Source organism: Triturus cristatus, chromosome 5_2, assembly GCF_964204655.1.
Source record: "Triturus cristatus chromosome 5_2, aTriCri1.1, whole genome shotgun sequence".
In the NCBI taxonomy this organism is placed as follows: domain Eukaryota; kingdom Metazoa; phylum Chordata; class Amphibia; order Caudata; family Salamandridae; genus Triturus; species Triturus cristatus.
The window spans coordinates 17781363-17799556 of NC_140588.1; the positions used below are offsets into that span (position 1 = coordinate 17781363).

General features: G+C 46.9%; 1 protein-coding gene across 2 annotated transcripts in view; it reads right to left on the bottom strand.

Moving 5' to 3' along the window:
* ROPN1L (rhophilin associated tail protein 1 like) overlaps nt 1–18194 on the bottom strand; it is a 316078-nt gene that overhangs the window by 12898 nt on the left and 284986 nt on the right. For both annotated transcript variants that reach the window (XM_085606573.1, XM_085606574.1), the window contains one exon: nt 6023–6198. In XM_085606573.1, coding sequence (XP_085462699.1) covers nt 6023–6198 — 176 coding nt within the window. The remainder of the gene's footprint in view (nt 1–6022; nt 6199–18194) is intronic.

Below are 18194 nucleotides of genomic sequence, written 5' to 3' on the forward strand. Positions count from 1 at the left end.
CAGAACCCTGTGACCGTTGGAGGCGGTTTAGAATGTTGGGGAGTTAAGAGAGAGAGTTGGCAGTTGGAGCTGGCAGTTGGCACCTGACTGGTGAAGAGTGAGCAGCACAAACTTGAAGGAGGAAGGAGTGAAGCAGCAGGGGTGGAAACTTGTGCCTGGAGTGGGGTCCATAAACCCACCCTTGATACTAGTCCCTACTGACGGAGCCCAGCCTAGAGCCCTGTGTGGGAAGAAGTCAGAAAAACCATCCTGAGGACCTGGACAGCAGGAACAGGCCTTAGAAACAAGAGAACAGCAAGATCCTGACCTGGAAGCTGGTTTCCCTGAAGTCCGACGTCGAGTAGCCTAAGACCTGGAGCCCGAGGTGGAGAAGCGGCGCTGACTGGAAAAGCAGACGTCGTACCCGGAGCCGCCAGAGGTCGAGAGAGGGCGCCGTCAGAGGTCGTGAGGAGTACCAGAGGTCGAGGAGGAAGTCACCCGAGGTCGAGTGAGCGGCGTCATCGGAGGAGTGAAGTCCGCCCTCCGGAGTCGTCGGAGACCGAGGTGAAGGGTCACGGAGGTCGGGAGTGAGGATCGCACTCCGGAGTCGCCGGAACCTGTGAGAATCGTGCCGGAGGTCGGGAGTGGAGGTCGCACTCCGGAGTCGCCGGAAACCTGTGAGGAGCACCGGAGGTCGGGAGTGAGGATCGCACTCCGGAGCCGCCGGAAGTCGACATCGAGGCAAGGCCGGCCGACGTCATCGAAGCCGAGGTCGCCATCGGACCGGAGCCGCCCGAAGTCGACATCGAGTAAGACTGCCCGACGCCATCGAATCGGAGGTCGAGATCGAACCGAGGCCGCTGACATCGAGACCGGATCCGCCTGCCGGCGTCGTCAAAGAACTGACATTGTGCCGAGGCCGCCGACATCGAGCTGGAACCGCCTCACGGCATCGACCCGACTCCAGCGGCGTCGGAGCATCAGAAAAAGGGCAGTAAGTGGAGTAGAGGGCGCCTAAGGCCCTGTGGAGACCTGAGAGACTGCTCTAAGGGGCTAGGGAGGTGCTGGAACCAACCTGACTGTGCCAGGGGTGAACTGGGACTAATCTAGAGAAGTTGTGTGGAGAGAGAGAGCCAGGTCTCTGGTATTTTCCCCCTTTATCTACCTCAGTTTAGGCCTCAGCCTTGACCAAGCCAGGGAGTAGACACCCCCAAGCCTTCCACATCCCCACAAGCTGTGCCTGGGCCAAATCAGCCCTTAGGAATCAAAAGTGATCTGATTCCATGAGTGTCACTGTCAGCTTTTAAGTATTTATTAGGGGCACTGTATTTATTGTATTTAACCTATTTATTGTTCCACTGTATTTATTGGTCCACAGTATTTATTGATGCACAATATTTATTGGTTACAGTATTTATTGCCTCAGAATATTTAATTGCCTGTATATATTGCACTTGTATTTATGCCTTCTTTATTTATGATCACCCCTATTTATTGAATCATTAAGCCAGTATTTATTTGTCCTGCCCTTTCTAAAAAGTTTGTATATTGTGATTGTTATTTATTTTATCCAATCAGCAACTAAGAGAAAAAGCAGATAAAGAAAGATATTTTCATAATTTTTACGGTGTAGAGTCGTTTTTGGAACGGATGCACGCACGGTTATTGTTTGGGTATGTTGTATGCTTAGCACGGAGCCTGATTCCTGACCACTCGAGCCAAGCTACCACAGTGTGTCCGGAAGACCACCACCACCCCTTCTAGAGTGGGAGTGGGTTTCCAACACTCACTATACATTAAAATCGAATATTTCCTGCCACCCAAGAAATTCTTATAGTTTTGGGGCCTGAAACAGTCCGAACTGTCACACTTGTAAGAGCGTGAATGTTAGTACTTGTGCTGTCACTATCATTGGTGGCGCTGGCAGGGGGAATGTGTAGTGCAAGGTGCAGTGTCCTCCTGACGACAACCTTGGCACTTATTTTTCTGCAATTTAAGCACTGCTCCAAACCTGGTAGTGGGCAAAGCACTGGGTAAACGCCGTGCCCTTCTCCGGGGTGGCTACTATAAGCCCCGGCAGCACCGGCACTGGTATTCTAGAAGTAGATATAACAGGTAGCCCATTCCCCAGATCCGCCATCTTAAGAAGGCACAGAAGGCAGAGCTTCCTTTATCATGATACACATGCTTGCACTGGCTGCCAATGTGAGGATTCCCCGTTCTCCTCGCGGGTAGCCCCCCTAGTGGTAAGGACCCCACAGGGACTCGCATACATAGTGGTCTAGATACCTGGTGAGAGAAACCACCAGGGGAGTTCAGGTTATGGACTGATCCAACTAATCTGAAGGCAGGGTGTTTGGAAGACCTTTTAGGGTTTTGTGGGAGCGTTTGTGTCTCTATGTGATTGAATGTGTGACCCCTGACCATATTGCCCCAATGTGTTTGTCCTTGTGGGAGTACCCTGTACCTCCCTTAATACATGAGTATTTAGCACTTTGCTTTGGCATCCATAGTGGGGGAGAAGGGGGAAACACGGGTGCAGTGGCAGAGTTCTTCAGTTCCTGGATTGCTAAAACTCCAAGTCCTAGTTTCGTTGTACGGAGGTACTGTACAAGGGAAGACTTGCACTGCACACACCCTTGCTCTGGACATTTACCCACCTCCTCCTCATTCACCACCAAAGTATCTAGTTCCTAGGCATGTGGCGACAGTGCGCTATACCCTGATCTAAGGCCATCATTGTAGGAGGTGTGGGTGAGGATGGCTGCAGAGACTACAGAGGGAATGGAGGACTTAAGGGGGTAAAAAAATGTTTAAAGCGAGTGGGGCTACAGGACTAAAGGGTTTAAGGAGATGGGATTAAAAGGGGTAGAAAGAATAGGCATCCAGGGGCTCGGGAGGAAGAAGCTGCGAATGGCTTCATTCCCACCCCACCCACCCACTGAGACTCCTCGCCACCACAGACCACTCCTGCCTCGGCTCAGACAGACTCACCTGAGGCCTGGCCTGCAGCTTAAGTGGCAGGTGCGAGCGGGCAGCAGAAGAGGGTTAAGGCAAGGCTAGCCAGGTAGGGGCTAGTAATAATTAAATTATGGCCGGGGGGCGCCGCACGGTGACGGTCATCCTCAGTAGTCTGACCGGGTCCTGGGATGCCTCACCTCACTCGTCACCCGCACTTTTAATTGCGCTGCTGCGCAATGTGCATGACTGAATGGCATTGGTCACCAGCACCACCCTATGCCCCACCCTGAAAATGCGCAGAAGCGGAGACATCTGTATAGCTGCCAAGGTTTCAGATTGCCATGTGTGACATTTTCTTAATTTCAGTGTAATTATGACATTCAACAACTTTCTCACGAGCAAAATCAAGCAATGAAGGCAAGGGAAACAAATATGAGAACCCACGCGCTCCTATAAAAGTAAATTAAATGAATGACACAACTTTGCAGACAGACTAGTGACTGCTGAGTTTGGTGTGCCCTCGTTCTCAATATGACTCGGAGCACTGAGCGCATCAGGTCTCTGCCCCATGTGTAGAAGGCCTCAAACTGTCCAGCAATTATTGCACTGCCCCTCTTGGCTGCAGGCCTTACTTTCTATGTATATAGACTGCAGGTTCATTCTGTGTGTAGCAGTGGGCACCACAGAGTGTGCAGCTGTGTGATGCTGTTTGCGTGCAGGTGGCTTGCATCTGTGTGCACAGTGTAGCTGTGCACGATGCTATGTGCATGCAGGAGGCTTGCAACTGTGTGCCCAGTGTAGCTGTGCACTATGCTGTATGGATTCAGTAGGCTGGCGTCTGTGTGCACAGTGTAGCTGTGCGCTATGCTGTATGGGTGCAGGAGGCTTGTGTCTGTGTGCACAGTGTAGTTGTGCACGGTGCTATGTGCATGCAGGAGGCTTGCGTCTGTGTGCACAGTTAACTGTGTGCTACGCTGAATGCACAGTGTGGCTATGCATGTTGCACTGCGCATGCAGGAGGCTTGCATCTGTGTGCACAGTGAACTGTGTGCTATGATGTATGGGTGCAGGAGGCTTGCGTCTGTATGTATGGTATAACTGGGTGCAGCAGACCTTAGAGAGCATGCCTCAGGCCGCATCTTTCAGACTCTGCCTACATGAGCCTGGATGTCTGTGTGCAGCAAGCTTCAGACTGCATACAGTGCGCCCAGCCCTCAAACTCTGTGCAGCGCGCCTCATTCATCCAGCCCCATGGCTCAGACTCTGTGTGCACAAGACCCCTGTCTCTGACTGTTAGCTCCAGTTTAAGGCTTTTGCTGCTCAGAAGGCCTCTGGCTATCTAGTGAAGCAGGCCTCGTGGTGCTTAAGTTGAGCATTCTGAGGTTCAGTCTCCAAGTACTCGTTTATTTTCTTATGACATTTTCTATAGCACGAACAAGACCCTATGGGGTATCAGAGTGCTTTATAATTAACCCTAAGCACACAGTTACTTGAAATTAATATGCAGCTGTATTTCCATACATGCGACACCAGCAGCCTCACTACTTTTAATCTGTTCGAAAATCACCTGGCTGCCGATAAATACAGGTAATCCTGTCCCCGCTTTCAATATTGCTGAAATAAAATTTCTTTAAATGTCCACGGTCCGGATCGCATTTTATTCCAACTCAATTCAGGAAAGCACGCCTCTTAACACTATATATTCAGCAGTGAGCGAGGGGAACAAACCTGAGACCTGCAGTGGACCACTGACCACTCTTTCCTTAAGTGTTTCTCTACTAATAACTTTTTAAGGACATTGCAGATGCCCGTGTTTACAGTGCGCACAAGCTGCAGCCCATGTTTGTATTTGACTTTTTGGGTGAGATAAGCGTAAACCAACTCTATTACATTGAAATAAATTGACACACGTTACCTCATTGTCATGATTCGTCAGGAGACAGATCATTGTCTTTGGCACTGGAACAGACATGGCATGAATCGGGCGGTGGAACCAACTTGTTGAGGGGATTGAGGAATGAAGAAAGATTACCGGCCTGGCTCGCCTTTCTGTGGCGAGGACGGTCTCACGGCAAATAAACTTTCCGTGGCGCGAGGGGGGGGGGGGGGGGTGCTTGATTTTAATTGCAGCTCTTCTGATAGCTGAGCATGATGCGGCGGAACGGTGCAAGCAGGCAACTCTGCTGCAAGCGCCATGATTTGCTGCAAATACCTCTAGCCAGCCTCCCACAACCGGTAGCAGGATATGACGTCACCCGTGCCACGGCAGGAATTAATCTCCTTTGCTGATGAAACACTCTGTCCCTGGCCCGTGCGCACACCATTTAATTAATGAGGAGGCCGTGCACCATTTAATTCATAAAGAGGCTTGCTTGCTCTGCTGAGTGAGGGGGCCCCTGGAGCACGGGGGCTCCTCTGCACCACGGGAGCTGCGGGTGCCTGTGTTACGCCTCTGCCTCCCATAGGACTGCCTCATATTTCAGAGGAGTGCCCTGCTGCTTGAAGCCTGCTTTGTGCCTCAGAGGACTGTCCTGCTGCTACCAGAGACCAGCCCTGCTGCTTGAAGCATTGTTTTTATTGCATTTGACATTCCTGTTACAATAGGAAACATTTTCTATAATTGATGTAGGAATGCTCAGATTGGCATAGCTTAAAGCTCAATTACATTATAAACTGGCTCTAGGTAACAAATTTGTGCGCTCCCGCAAGCTGGATGCCACCACAAGCACGAGTGTGTGCTTCCAAAAAGAGCAGAGCAACGGCTAAAGGTCCTCCTACGCAACGCATGCGCGCTGCGTAGGCGAGACCTAAAAAAGGAAAAAACTCTAAGTCAAGGATGGAAAAAAGCATGTGACTGTCCTTGTGGTCTTGGCTTCAGGCTGCACATTCTCCAAGACATACATACCATTTTAACATTATACTGAAATGCTAGACTAGACTACATCACATTTGCTAGCATTAAATTAAATATTTCATTTGTCCATGAGTTCCTAGTTCAGAAAGTACCAAAGGGAACAAGCAAACAATGTAACAGAAACACATCTACTGGTGCAATTCTCACACTTTCTGAGATCATACTTACACTTCTTCTTGAAGAGTGTTTAGAACCGACTCCGTTTGAGATACTGTGATCTCTCCATCAATCTCAGCCAAATACAGGTACAAATACGTGAACGTCTCAAATGGAATTCTTGCAGGCCCACCTTCTGGATCTTCAGTTAAAATTTCACATGCATGTTTCAGCGCACTTCTTATGGACTATAAAAGTACCCCAAAAACAAACAGAGATAATAGTGAGCACCAAATCAAGAGTTCTTTTGCAACCTTTTAGTAGAAATAAAGGAAAAATTTTAAAATTTAGTAACTAAAATGGTAAAAAATAAGTGCAAGTTTAAGAGAAGGGCACTATACAGATGAATAGCAGTAATCTACGCGAGTCAGGCTACATCCATGTGAATTAGTTTAGCCAGTGCAAACAGTCAAGACACATTGAACAAGTAGAACGTGGGGGGGTAACATAGACATATGCACTAAGGGAAAAGGTCTACCGACTGCCAAGATAAGTACCCTGCTCAATACTTAAATGACAAGAAGGAAAATGGGAGTATGGGTATGAGGAGAGGGGAATGAAGGCGTGTGGGGGATTATGGGGTAATAGGAAGGAAAAATGTAGGATCCCCAAAGGAGATGCACACTGAGCAGTCCATATTATACAATAAACAACTACCAATCTCTGTAAATAAGAAGAGACAATCTTTACATTTAACATAATGTTATTTGGGTACCTCCACAACCATACACAGATAGACTGGGAATTAAAGCATTAACTGCCCATAAAGACCCTAGTCTACATTCCAACCTATCCTGCAGATAAAAATACAACATGTCTCTCAGCCTTCTGAGGGGACTATGATGCTCCACAATTTTGTTTCGGGGAACAGTCATTACATCACGGCTGTTACCCTGCATGTCATTACAACACAAGGGTTACAAACTTTTTGTTGTAAAGCGTGAATGGTAAAGGGATATGCATTTCTAATATAAGTATTAGGTAAGTACGGGTTTTGGGGTTGTATGGGTAATTTTAGGGTGGGCATGGGTTTTGGGGTGGTTTGGCTAATTTTAGGGTTTAGGTGGGTAGGGGTTTTGGGTGGCAAGGGTAGTTTTAGGGTTTAGGGTGAGTATGGGTTTTGGGGTGGCAAGCATAGTTTTAGGGTCTAGGGTGGGTATGGGTTTAGGGGTGGCATGGGTAATTTTAGGGTTTAGGGGTGGCATGGGTAATTTTAGGTTTTAAGGTGGGTAGGGGTTTTGGGATGGCATTGGTAATATTAGGGTTTAGGGTGGCTATGGAATTTGGGATGGCAAGGGTAATTTTAGGGTTTGGGGTGGCATGGGTAATTTTAGGTTTTAGGGTGGGAATGGATTTGGGGTGGAATGGGTAATTTAAGGGTTAAGGGCAGATATGGATTTTGGGGTGGCATGGGTAATTTTAGGGTTTAGGGTGGTTATGGGTTTTAGGGTGGCATGGGTAATTTCAGAGTTTAGGGTGGGTATAGGTTTTGGGGTGGCATGGGTAATTTTAGGGTTTAGGGTGGGTATCGTTTTGGGGTGGCACGGTTAATTTGAGGGTTTAGGGTGGGCATGGGGTTTAAAGTGGCAAGGGTAATTTTAGGGTTTATGGTGGCTATGGGTTTTGGGGTGGCAAGGATATTTTTAGGGTTTAGGGTGGCTATGGGTTTTGGGGTGACAAGGGTATTTTTAGGGTTTAGGGTGGATTTGGGTTCTGGGGTGGCAAGGGTAATTTTAGTGTTTAGGGTGGGTATGCGTTTTGGGGTAGCAGGGGGAATTTTAGAGTTTAGGATGGCTAGGGGTTTTGGGATGGCATAGGTAATTTTAGGGTTTAGGGTGGGTAAGGATTTTGGGGTGGCATGGGTAATTATAAGGTTTATGGTGGGTAGGGGTTTTGCGGTGGCATAGGCAAACTTAGGGTTTAGGGTGGGTAGGGGTTTTGGGGTAGCAAGGGTAATTTTACGGTTTAGGGGTGGCATGAGTAATTTTAGGGTTTAGGGTGGGTATGGAATTTGGGGTCGAATGGGTAATTTAAGGGTTTAGGGCAGGTATGGGTTTTGGGGTGACATGGGTAAGTTTAGGGTTTAGGGTCGGTATGGGTTTTGGGGTGGCCTGGGTAATTTTAGAGTTTAGGGTGGGTATGGTTTTGGGGTGGCATGGCTAATTTTAAGGTATAGGGTGGGTGTGTGTTTTGGGGTGGCACAGGTAATTTTAGGGTTTAGAGAGGGCATGGGTTTTGGGGTGGCAAGTGTAATTTTAGGGTTTATGGTGGCTATGGGTTTTGGGGTGGCAAGGGTAATTTAAGCGTTTAGGGCGGCTATGGGTTTTTAGGTGGCAAGGGTAATTTTAGGGTTTAGGGTGGATTTTAGTTCTGGGGGTGGCAAGGGTAATTTTAGTGTTTAGGGTGGGTATGGGGCTTCGGGTAGCAAGGGTAATTTTAGGGTTTAGGGTGGCTATGGGTTTTGGGATGGCATGGGTAACTTTAGGGTAGGTAATTGTTTTGGGGTGGCATGGGTAATTATAAGGTTTAGGGTGGGTAGGGGTTTTGGGGTGGCATGGGCAATTTTAGGGTTTAGGGTGGGTAGGTGGTTTGGAATGGCAAGGGTAATTTTAGGGTTTAGGGTGGGTATGGGTTTTGGGGTGGCAAGGGTAATTTTAGGGTTTAGGATGATTTTGGGGTGGCATGGGTACTTTTAGGGTTTAGGGTGGCTATGGGTTTTGGGGTTGCATGGGTAAATTTGGGGTTTAGGGTTGGTATGGGTTTTGGAGTGGCATTGGCAATTTTAGGGTTTAGGGTGGGTATGGCCTTTGGGTTGGCAAGGGCAATTTTAGGGTTTAGGGTGGGTATAGGTTTTGGGGTGGCAAGGGTTGTTTTAGGGTTTAAGGTGGGTAGGAGGTTTGGGGTAGCATTGGCAATTTTAGGGTGGGTAGGAGGTTGAGGGGTTGTTGGATTTATATATATGGTTTTATATATTTCAACAGACATCATTGTGTGTGGAAGATATAATAACATATATAAAAGTAAGTACATTATATTTGTTTTACATATATTTTCATGCATTACTATGCATGCCATTACTAAGAAATTATAATTATTTTACAGGGAAACATAAAGGTATAATGTAGATATAAATATCAATTACATTTTGCTTTTACAAAACATGCTTTTACAACAAAATGTGTTGTAAAGGCATGTGTTGTAAAGGTATATGCATGATTAAAGTTTGCGTTGTAATGGAGTGCGATGTAATGGCATGCGTTGTGGAGACTTACAACCTTTTGTGTCATCCTGCCTCACGCCACTTGGCTGGCTTTGAAGATGGTAGGCTATCATACCATGGACCGTGCAAGATCCGCTGGCAGCAGAAGGCACCCCCAAAAGTTTTCTATACCTATTTGCAGGTAAAAGTAACATAGTTTTTGTGTGGTATTATTTGATAAGTAGCTATTTCACGATGGAACCAGTCTCAAATTGGAATCAGAATTCTGGTTTTGCAAATATTATTCTATTAAAACATAACAATATGATGCTTAATGGGATCCGAGAGGCAGCAGCTTCTATTAGCTGTAAATGCAGCAGTACAGGCTTAGGGAAGGCAATTGACCGATGTCCCATAAGGCACTGCATTACAGATGCTCTGTCTATTTTCATGGGCAGAGGGAGCCAGAATCCCACTGGAATAGAACAGAACACACACTTTTGTACACTAACTTGGATGTGAACAGTTTTGGAGAACTAGGATTACAACAAATAACATTCGCTTCTCCATGTTAGACTAGCCATTGATAATCAAACAATCTTGAAAATGTGTCCCTCATTGATGAGAAGAACAACTCAAGATAGGAAAAGCATGGACTTACCAAAAGATCATGCAAATAAGCCTAGTCTGCTTGGGTATCAATTCAGGGGACCACATTTTTATAGGAGTACATAATTGTGGGTCGAATTTCAATTGTGAGTTACTCCACGGAATTTAGTGGTCACTTGTCCCCTCGTGGAATGAGCCGTTTGCCTTCCAGAAGGAGGTTTGTGAGCTGTATGATAATACGGAATAATACATAAGACTATCCACCTTGCCATGGATTTGTTGAAGGAGACTAGACTTGATCTGATAGGCCAGTAATTGACAAAAGCTGTGTTACCCCCTTCTCAGGTTCAGTTATATCTTTGCTGGTCTAAACGTATTCCAAAAGAAGATGGGCATAGGCATGGCTATGCAATTGTGAAATAATTTGAAGTAAAAGATTTTAAAAGAAGACTCTTTGACTAGGTGCACTGTTTTGGAAACATTATTTTGCAATTTGACCAACACAACAAGGGGGAAGGGCTAGCAAACTACTCGCGTGGTTGATTAGGCCGGAGAGCAGGGGGTCCCCCATAACCAGTGTTATGGATCTTACAGGCCAGATACTAACCTCTCCAGGTGATATCAATGGAGCCTTCCGGATGTATTATAAGGCCTTATACGATGACCCTGACCCATGTGACGCTGCATCAATGCAGCGGTACCTGGAGACTCAAGGTTTAGTTCAGCTGGACTGTACCTATCAGACTCAACTGGCTGCTCCACTGGGGGTAGGAGCTATCAAAGAATCGATAAGAGAGATGGCGAAGGGGAAAACACCCGGGCCGGATGGCCTGCCCGCGGAATTCTATGCTATGTATATTGATATACTGGCTCCTCAATTAGAACGGGTTTATGCTTTGGCTCTGGAAGCTGGACTGTTACCTCCCTCGATTAGGGAAGCCTTGGTGATTCCCCTCCCGAAAACAAATTCGGATCAGGCCCAATTATCTGATTTCCGACCACTTTCCATGTTGAATATGGATTTTAAGATCCAGAGTAAGGCCTTAGCGTTGAGACTTCTCCCCCATATGCGGCAACTGGTCCACACGGACCAGTGTGGCTTTATTCCAGCTCGATCGACGTCAAGTAACTTGAGACGTCTTTATCATGTGATGTTCCACCCCTCCCTTGGCGATTTCCCGGATACCGTTGTGATAGCCATCGACCTGGAAAAAGCCTTTGATTCCCTCCGGTGGGACTTCCTATTCGCAGTTATGATGGAGATGCCGCTGGGAGACGGCTGGTTGCAATGGATTAAGCTCCTCTACAAGAGCCCGAGCGCACGAGTACGGACGGGAGGCACCATCTCGTCCCCCTACCCCATCTTTAGGGGGACTAGGCAGGGATGCCCGTTATCCCCATTGATCTTCGCACTCGCCATGGAACCTCTGGCCGCACGCATACGGAGAGAGTGGGGATACCAATAGAGGGAGAGAATCATATCATTTCCTTATACGCGGACGATGTCCTGATTTATTTGAGAGACGGCTCTACGGGAGTCCGGATGATCATGGACCTGTTTGGGGAATTCGCAGCCTTTTCAGGCCTACGAGTGAATACACGAAAGACCTTTGTCTTCCCGCTTAGGCCTAGCATGCCTCGACCTTTGACAGTGCCGAACACATTGGTATGGGCACCGGTTTCCATTAAATACCTTGGGATTCAGATATACCACACACAGATGGATATGTTCGACGGGAATCTGGGGGCTTCTTTAAGAAGCCTCAGGTCCCAGGTCACATTCTGGCGCTCACTAAAGTTGCCCCTTATGGCCCGCCTGGCACTTTCTAAAATGGTGATGCTACCCCGGTTGTTATATCACTTTGTGAACCTTCCAGTGCTGATCCCCAGGGCTTGATTCCAGACATTAGATGAACTCCTGCGTTCTCTTATATGGGATGGTGGCCGGAACCGGGTATCGTTGCAAACATTGAGGTTGCCGTTGGCTTCTGGAGGACTCGGAGCCCCAGATTTCGAAGGGTACTATCTGGCGGCATAGCTGCAGTGGCTGTCTCGCTGGTTGAGCGGTAAAGACAGTGACACTATATCGCTACCGACGGGGACGGCTCCGGCCCGATTATATCCTCGACTTTTAGATAAGCGGCAAAAGATACTACCTATGGGGATACTACTTTCCGTGGCGGTGAAATGCTGGGACCGCTGTGTGACACGTTCCCGAGCCCAAACACGGTATGCTCCAGGTATCCCCATCACAGGTATCCCGCAGGCGGAAAGAGGATCACCGCTTACCCACTGACAAGTGACTGGGTGGTATGAGGCAGGGATACACACCATTGGGGGTTGTTATAGGGATGGTGAGTGGCTCCCACTACAGGAATTCCTGGAATACCATGAGCTCCCGGCGGGACAGTTCCTGAATTACCATAGGCTAAGACTAGATCCAAACTCGGCACTGGAAGCGGTGGCAACTTTGGGCTCGGCGGGCCACCTGATCAGATGGCTGTACTTGGCAATACGGGGTTTGACGCCAGAAGACTTGGGAGGCCTTAGGGGGAGATGGGCGGCTTCCATAGGCAGGCCTTTCACAGATCGAGAATGGCAGAAAGTTATACGAAGCCCCAAGAAGGTGTCTAGAAACACGGCATTTAAGGTGCTACAGTTTAATGTGCTCCACAGGACATACCTGACCCCGCATAGGCTGAATACCATTTACCCGTGGACGGACTTCTCCTGCGCTAGATGTGCAGCCCTAGACGCAGATTTTGACCATATGATGTGGTCTTGCCCCCAGCTTGTTGTGTATTGGGGTGAGGTCCTGGCACAGGTCAACAAAGTGCTGGATGGGACTCTGGCTTGTACCCCAGAGGTCTGTTTACTGGGTCTCTATCCCAGACCAAAGTCTCGCAAGCGGGGGCACCGGTTTGTAGATTTAGCGCTTTTATTGGCGAAGAGGCAGATAGCGCTTAGGTGGAAGGCTAAATTTACCCCGTCTATAATGCTCTGGGGAGCAGAGGTCACACGGTGGGCAAGGGCGCAGGAGAAGGCCCTTATCACAGAAGACAGAATCACAAAGAGGCGCAAACTGCTTGCCGAGCGCTGGGGAGCCATTGTCCAGGTATGGGAGTCTAGGGATGATCCAGAGAGGAGTGATAATGCAGAGCTGGATACACTGGAGGACCAGAAAGGGGTTGGGAAAAGTAGCGGGGGGACCATTGGTTGGGCGGACCCTGGGCTTGAGACGGGGTGATATGGGTATTTCCTTGCCTCTCTCCCTCTTGCTGGGTTATTTTTCCCTTTTTTTTACTTTCTTTGCTTTTTCTTGTTTTCTGTACCCCCCCCCTGCACCGCCCCGCCTTTGTTGGGGGGGATCCACACTGAGGGTAATGTATGTCACTAGAGGACCATGGGATAGGGGTAGGCCCCTGGCGGGATTCAGTTATTGTTTGATGGTTTGGTTACCCTATAAAGGGATTGAGCTCAATAAGGAATATTCTGAGCATATACGGAGGGTTTTGGCCTTATTGAAATTGCCATGTAAAGAAGAGAGTCAAGGAGACATTCGGACCTTGTCAACCCCCTTGAAACTATGAATGGGGGGATTTCTGGCACAGATCCCTACATAAACCATATGAGGCAAAGGAATGATGGCTTTTTGAAACTGTACTTAAGGTAATGGGGATTTTCTTTGTGTCCTTCTCCTTCCTAACCTTGGTATAATGCAAAATGTACTGTATCACAAAGATCCTTTCCTTTTGGTGTTATATGATAACTTGTGCAAATGCCAATAAAAAGAATTTTAAAAAAAACAAAAAAAAAAACATGGGTAGCTATTGACGGACACATTTAATACACACGCACACCAAGCCATTCAAAGGGGATTCGACAAAAATTCGACCAAACTATGCAACAAACCCCCCTCACGGTTAATAAAACACACATCCACTGCCGGATGTGTAATACTTTTTATTTTACTCTCTGGAAAGGAGATGAACCTCACTTGAGAGTCACAGCGTGCTCCTGGCTGAGCCCAATGCTGTGTTACACCCACCAGTGCCCGCCGAGTACCACACACCTCTGTGTTGTATTCCACCAGCTAGTGCGTATGCTATGACACTCTCTAGCCCATGTGCACTGTAACACCACCCCGTGAATATGTCATGCCACACTTGCCTTCGCACGGGTTATATTGCCCCATCTAATGTGCCTTCCTCGATGCCTATGTTATAACGCACAGCGCTATGCCATACATATTACAATCTGAGATCCATATCTTTGTCACAGTGCATATGCAACGTTACACTCCCCAGCACGTATTTCATATTACAACTTTAGAGACTAGTTAGGTTACACAACACTACCCTGTGCATATTACACTCCAAAGCGCATATCGCATAGCACGCGCTAGTGCCTGTGCTATCTCGCGCTCTCCAATGAATCTGTCATTGCGCACAATGTATTGCATGATACATTTCACGCCCCGGTTCATCTTATATCACACTTTTTGGTGCATAGTTTATACCATAAACTATATCTAGTTTTCATTTTCAATCGTGCTCTCAGGACTATGTTCTATATAACACTGCGTCCACCTACCCTTTTCACGGGCATTACATTTTGCGATGGGGGTGGAGGGTCAGGGGGGGTTTCTGCCAAGTGAGCCTGCAGTCACAGTCACGAACGTCCTCTTCTTCATGAATAAAAGTGAGATTATGCTGCATACTTGTTCATATTTTAAGTAGTTTGCACAGACAAACATTTTAAAAACAATAAAGTTCCTAATACCCACCTTCTCTGAACAGTTAGTTTGCTGCCCCGTCCACCTCCTCCCTATCCTCTGTTGTCTGAATCCATGGACTAGCCTCCTCGCTCCTGCCATGCATGGTCTGATGTGCAGCCACTGCCCTCCATTTAGCATGATGTACCAGTCCACTCCTCCTGCCCTCCATTGCCAAATTCTATGGCCCATCATTGACCTCCTGCTTAGCCTCTGTGCTTAGCTTGCTGCCCCTATTCTCCTTCCCCCTGCCCTCCGATGTCTTTGTGCATGCCCCTGCTCCATCCTTTTTGCCCACCATGTTCCATGGACCTGCCACTCCTATCTACTCTGAGTGTTCTGTTGAGCTGCCACTCCCCTCCCACCTGCCTAGCATTGTCAGATGACTGTAACCTGTCTCTGCCAACTCCACCCTGCTTGTCCACATGCCATGCCCCTATCCCCTTCCTCCTGTCCTCCATGGTCCATTTTACTGCTACACCCTTCTGCCCTCCCTGGTCTGTTGTGCTGCAACTGCTCCTCCTGCCTGCCCCGCGTGGTCTGTTGTGAGGCCCCTTCCCCTGAACTCTCTTGTCTGTGCCCAGGTCCTGACCTTCCCTTCTATCCTCCATGGTCCTTTGTGCATGCCCCTGCACCATCCTGCTTGCCCATCATAGCCATTGTGCTGCCACTAACCCTCCCGCTTGCCATGCATGGTCTTCTGTGCTGCCATGGCCCCTCCCACCTTCCCTGTGTGGTCAGCTAGCTGCCCCTGACCCCCTCCCACCTTCCCTCCATGGTCTGTGTGTATGCCATCATAGTCTCACTGTTGCTCTCCATGGTGTGTCTTGTTTCTAGTGCCCATCCTGCCTGACCTCCATGGTCATCTTGCTGCTCCTGCCCTGCCCCCTTGCCCCCAGTCCTCTGTTTCCATGTGCAGACCCCTATTCCCTCCCTCCTGGCTTGTCTGTTCCATTGTAATGCCCCTGATCCGTCCCTCCTGCCCTTTATGGTCTGTTATGCTGCAGCTTTCTCTACTGTCTGTCCATTATGGACAGCTAGCTACCATTGCCTCTTTCCCCTCTGTTCTCTGTTGTCCATGTGCATGGTCCTGTCCCCTCCCTATTGCTTTCTATGGATTGTTGTGCTGCACTCCCGTCCCGCATGCCCTGTGTGGTGTATTGTGCTGCTGCAAACCCTGATGCCTGCCCTGTAGGGTCAGTTTGGTGCACCTCTCCATGTCCCTCCTGTCCTCTGTTATCTGAGTCCATGTCCCTACCCCAATTCCTCCTGCCTACCATGATCCAATGTACCATACTTGCGAACATTTTGATCTTGGTAAGAGGGAGATTTTGAAAAAAACTGGGGTATTGATTTTCCCCTTTGAGTTACATTGAAAAATAGGAGATTGTAGACAGGAGACAGATCAAATAAAGCCCATTTGAGCTTAAAAACATTGGACGTTTCCTGGCTGAAACGGGTCTGATGGCATGTATGGTTGTACTACCACTGCCTCTTCCTTCTGCCCACAATGGTCTATTATATTGCCACAGCCTCTCTTGCCAGTCCTGTATTGTGTTTTGTTGCCCCTGCCCCCCTTTCCACTGCCCTCTATAGTCTGTTGTGCTGCCACTGCCTTCCTGCCTGCCCAGTGTGTTCAAATTGTTGCCTCTGCACTCTCCTACCTGCCTTCAATTTTCAGAGTGCGTGCCCCTGGCCTCTGCCTCTCAACAGTATCCCAATGAACAACTAGATTGCTAACATTCTATATTTATTAGAAAAGTGTGGAACGCCTGACGTCATCTTGATGTAATCAAAACTGTAATACCTAGAGTATTTCCTTTAGAAATTACATATATGAGAGGGTCTTATTTGCATCAAAATTATGGTTAGTGCTCTAAAAATCTAAAATGAGGACATATTTTCTAAGTTTTAAAATAGTGACAAAGAACTTTTACATTATTTGTAATCTTTATGTTTTTTTATCCAGTTGACCACTTGATAAAATGTTGCACATAGGGGAGAGGATGTGGTGTTACTTCCAGAGCTGCAGACTTTGCAACTGGGGTATCAGGTTGGAGTTTCTGCTTCAGCTCAACATTCTGTGATTCTGGTCCAATCACTTAATCTCCCCATGTCTCCAACCAAAATGAATTTGATCTTGTGTGATGTAACCAATGCTCATGTAAAGCACTCCAATACCTGACAAGTCTGCAATATATAAAACTGCAAATACACAAAAATAAGTGGTTTGCACACTTCTGTCATTGGGCTACATGTGGGCTAATATCTGGGTGATATTTGGGCTACATTTGGGCTCTTTTGTATTCAAAGTGCATGTTTCAGTCTGCACGTCAGAATTTTTTTATTAAATAGAAGAGGATTTGAGAAGTTAAAATGTGCCCTAATTTTTCTTTCTGCAGCACTAATCATATTTTCTATAGCAAAATGAACCCCCTAATTTTGTTCCTTTGTAAATTAAATGTTTTAAGTGCTACCACTTTATTCCAATCAAGATGGCTTCAGGTGTGCCATACTTTTGTCATAAGTAAGACTGTTAGCGCTCTAGTTGTTCGTTAGAACACTCTGGGACATTCTGTCATTGGGCTATACTTGGGCTACATCTGGGTGATATTTGGGTTACATTTGGGCTCTTTTGTCTCTGGTTGCCATTTTGGGAGACTTATTTGTTATGAAGTTTCCTAATTTCCTAATTTCCTACAGTCTCCTCAGTATGAAATACTTTCAGTTTTTTACTTTGATTCCATCAAGAAGGCATTCAGATGTGTCACACATTTGCCATAAATTCAGAATGTTAGCACTCTAGTTGCTTATTAGATCACTGTAGTAAAGCTACTGCTCACCAGGGAAGTCTGCTGCTGGTATTGAAAGTGCATGTTTCAGTCTGCATGTCAGAATTTTTTAATGAAATAGAAGAGGATTTGAGAAGTCACTCAAAATGTGCCCTAATTTTTCTTTCTGCAGCACTAATCATACTTTCTATGGCAAAATGAACCCCCTCATTTTGTTCCTTTTTAAATTAAATGTTTTAAGAGTTACCACTTTGTTCCAATCAAGATGGCTTCAGGTGTGCAATACGTTTGTCATAAGTATGACTGTTAGCGATCTAGTTGTTCTTTAGAACACTCTGGGAAGCTGCAGTAGAACACAAAGGAATCAACTGACAGTCTCTTCCCTTGTTGGATGTACATGTTTTACTGAGAATGTCAGACTTCATTCTCACATGACTGAGAAAGATAATGTGAATTTACAGAAAATATGCTCTCAGTTTAGCTTATAGATCACCTTCCAAACTTCTGTGGGAAAAGCATGAGAAAATAGTTTTCTCTCAAACATGATTCATGATATCACAGCAGAATGCTTTTTCACATGGTAAAGTCACCTTAGAACACACCTAAAATGAGTATGGTACCATCAACAAATGATTTATAATGTAACTAAAGTCTTAAAACCTTCTATTAACTGCAATGCTTTTTAATGAGGTGCTCTCATGTATATTGGTCCCAAGATGGCTGCCAACACTTCTTGGATGAAGTACTGACAGCCAATCAGATTTCACGATTAGATGTGTGGTTAGGCTCCGCCCAGATATATCTATCTTT